The sequence below is a fragment of the Geospiza fortis genome, unplaced genomic scaffold (genome assembly GCF_000277835.1).
Source record: "Geospiza fortis unplaced genomic scaffold, GeoFor_1.0 scaffold1103, whole genome shotgun sequence".
Classification (NCBI taxonomy): domain Eukaryota; kingdom Metazoa; phylum Chordata; class Aves; order Passeriformes; family Thraupidae; genus Geospiza; species Geospiza fortis.
In genome coordinates, this window is record NW_005054669.1 from 86,211 (window position 1) to 87,902 (window position 1,692).

The window sequence follows — 1,692 nt, forward strand, 5'->3', positions numbered from 1 at the left end:
GGAGCTGCAGTTGCGCGAGGGCCGTAGGAGCAGGCAGCCCTCGCGGCATTTCGTCCTTGTGACCCCCCTGCCCTTTGCCCTCCGCCGCTGCCGAGGCTCCTCAGGCCGGGGGAGAGCCCGGGGGCTGGACAGGAGCTGTGCCTGATGGAGAGCCCTGATTTGGGCGGGCGTGGGTGCTGCCCGTGGCGCCGCTGTCCCTCCCGCTTCCCCCGCAGCAGCCCCGGGGCGCCGGGCTGGTTTGGGTGGGGAGCTGCCCGTGTGAGCCCCAGCCTGGCTGGGCAGTGCCAGCGCTCAGGAGCAGGAGGGCACTGGGGCATCCCTGGGAGGCTGGACTGGGCTGCCGTGGCTGGCCGGGGGCTCATGGCCATCCTCTCTCCCTCCCAAACGGTGCTGTGGGGGTGGCAGGACCTGGGAGGACACTGCTGTCCCTTGCAGGGACTCTCTGTCTACGGTGAGCTGCTGGGAGCTGGACCATGGGGTTTCCAGGTGTTCCCTGTGCTCTGCACTCACAGCTGTGCTCTGCCAGGTGTTCCCTGTGTGCTCTGCACTCACAGCTGTGCTCTGCCAGGTGTTCCCTGTGCATTCTGTGCTCTGCCAGGTGTTCCCTGTGCTCTGCACTCACAGCTGTGCTCTGCCAGGTGTTCCTGTGTGCTCTGCACTCACAGCTGTGCTCTGCCTGTGGCATCAGCAGGGGCTGAGCCAGAGCAGAGGGGGCTGAGCCAGGGACCCGCTCCTTGTGAAGCCCTGGCAGTGGGGAGGGCTGTCCTTGTCCGTGGGGCTGCAGCGTGGCTCTGTGCTCCCCACGGCTGGGCAGACAGGGTTAGACCTTTCTGGTGTCCAGTGGCACATCTCTTGGGTGTGCTCATACTTCTTGAACCATTCTGACCTTCGGCAGGGTCCTCAGGACTATTGCCTTTTCCTGGGTGCTCCCTGGCGCCCTGGGCAGCTCCTGGGGCTCCTGCAGCTGGCAGGTGCTGGCTCTGAGTGCCCTGTCTCCCTGCAGGCCTACAACATCCACGTGAACGGGGTGCTGCACTGCCGGGTGCGCTACAGCCAGCTCCTGGGCCTGCATGAGCAGGTACGGGGACACCGGGGCAGCAGCTCCTGCTCCTCACATTCCAGCCGGGCTCTTGGGTGCTGCTGGGCTCCCACGGGGATCGGGGGTGCTGGGAGCTCTCTGCTCCCCTTGCTAGGTCCCTGGGGATCAGCGAGGGTGGGGATCAGGGCAGCCGCCGTCCCTCGGGGGGCTTCTGCAGCACTCTGTTCTTGTCCCAGTTAAGGAAGGAGTATGGTGCCAACGTGGTCCCAGCCTTTCCCCCAAAGAAGATCTTCACGCTTACCCCAGCAGAGGTAGAGCAGCGCCGGGAGCAGCTGGAGAAATACATGCAGGCTGGTAAGCTGGGCAGGGCACGGCCCTTGCCTTCCTCCCTGCCCTGCTCCATTCCCTGCGGTGCATCTTGCACCTCCCAGGGCAGCCCAGCCCTGGCGTTTGATGGGCTTGTCCCTGGGTGCCAGCTCCTGTCCCAGCCCTGGCGTTTGATGGGCTTGTCCCTGGGTGCCAGCTCCTGTCCCAGCCCTGGCGTTTGATGGGCTGGTCCCCTGGGTGCCAGCTCCTGTCCCAGCCCTTGCCCTGCCCTGGCAGAGTGGGGCTGTGCAGGGGGGTCCCTGGCTGGGCCAGCACGCACGCAGCGG

The 1,692-nt window shown here is 66.4% G+C and overlaps 2 protein-coding genes across 2 annotated transcripts in view; one reads left to right on the plus strand and one right to left on the minus strand.

The window, feature by feature from the left end:
- EIF2B4 (eukaryotic translation initiation factor 2B subunit delta) overlaps window positions 1-49 on the minus strand; it is a 6,398-nt gene extending 6,349 nt beyond the window's left edge. The window contains exon 1 of the mRNA XM_031065038.1: window positions 15-49. Coding sequence (XP_030920898.1) covers window positions 15-49 — 35 coding nt within the window. The remainder of the gene's footprint in view (window positions 1-14) is intronic.
- Window positions 50-360: 311 nt separating this feature from the next.
- Window positions 361-1,692, plus strand: part of SNX17 (sorting nexin 17) — a 5,447-nt gene continuing 4,115 nt past the window's right edge. The window contains 3 exon segments of the mRNA XM_031065039.1: window positions 361-387; window positions 743-1,078; window positions 1,276-1,432. Of these exon segments, the coding sequence (XP_030920899.1) occupies window positions 361-387; window positions 743-1,078; window positions 1,276-1,432 (520 nt within the window).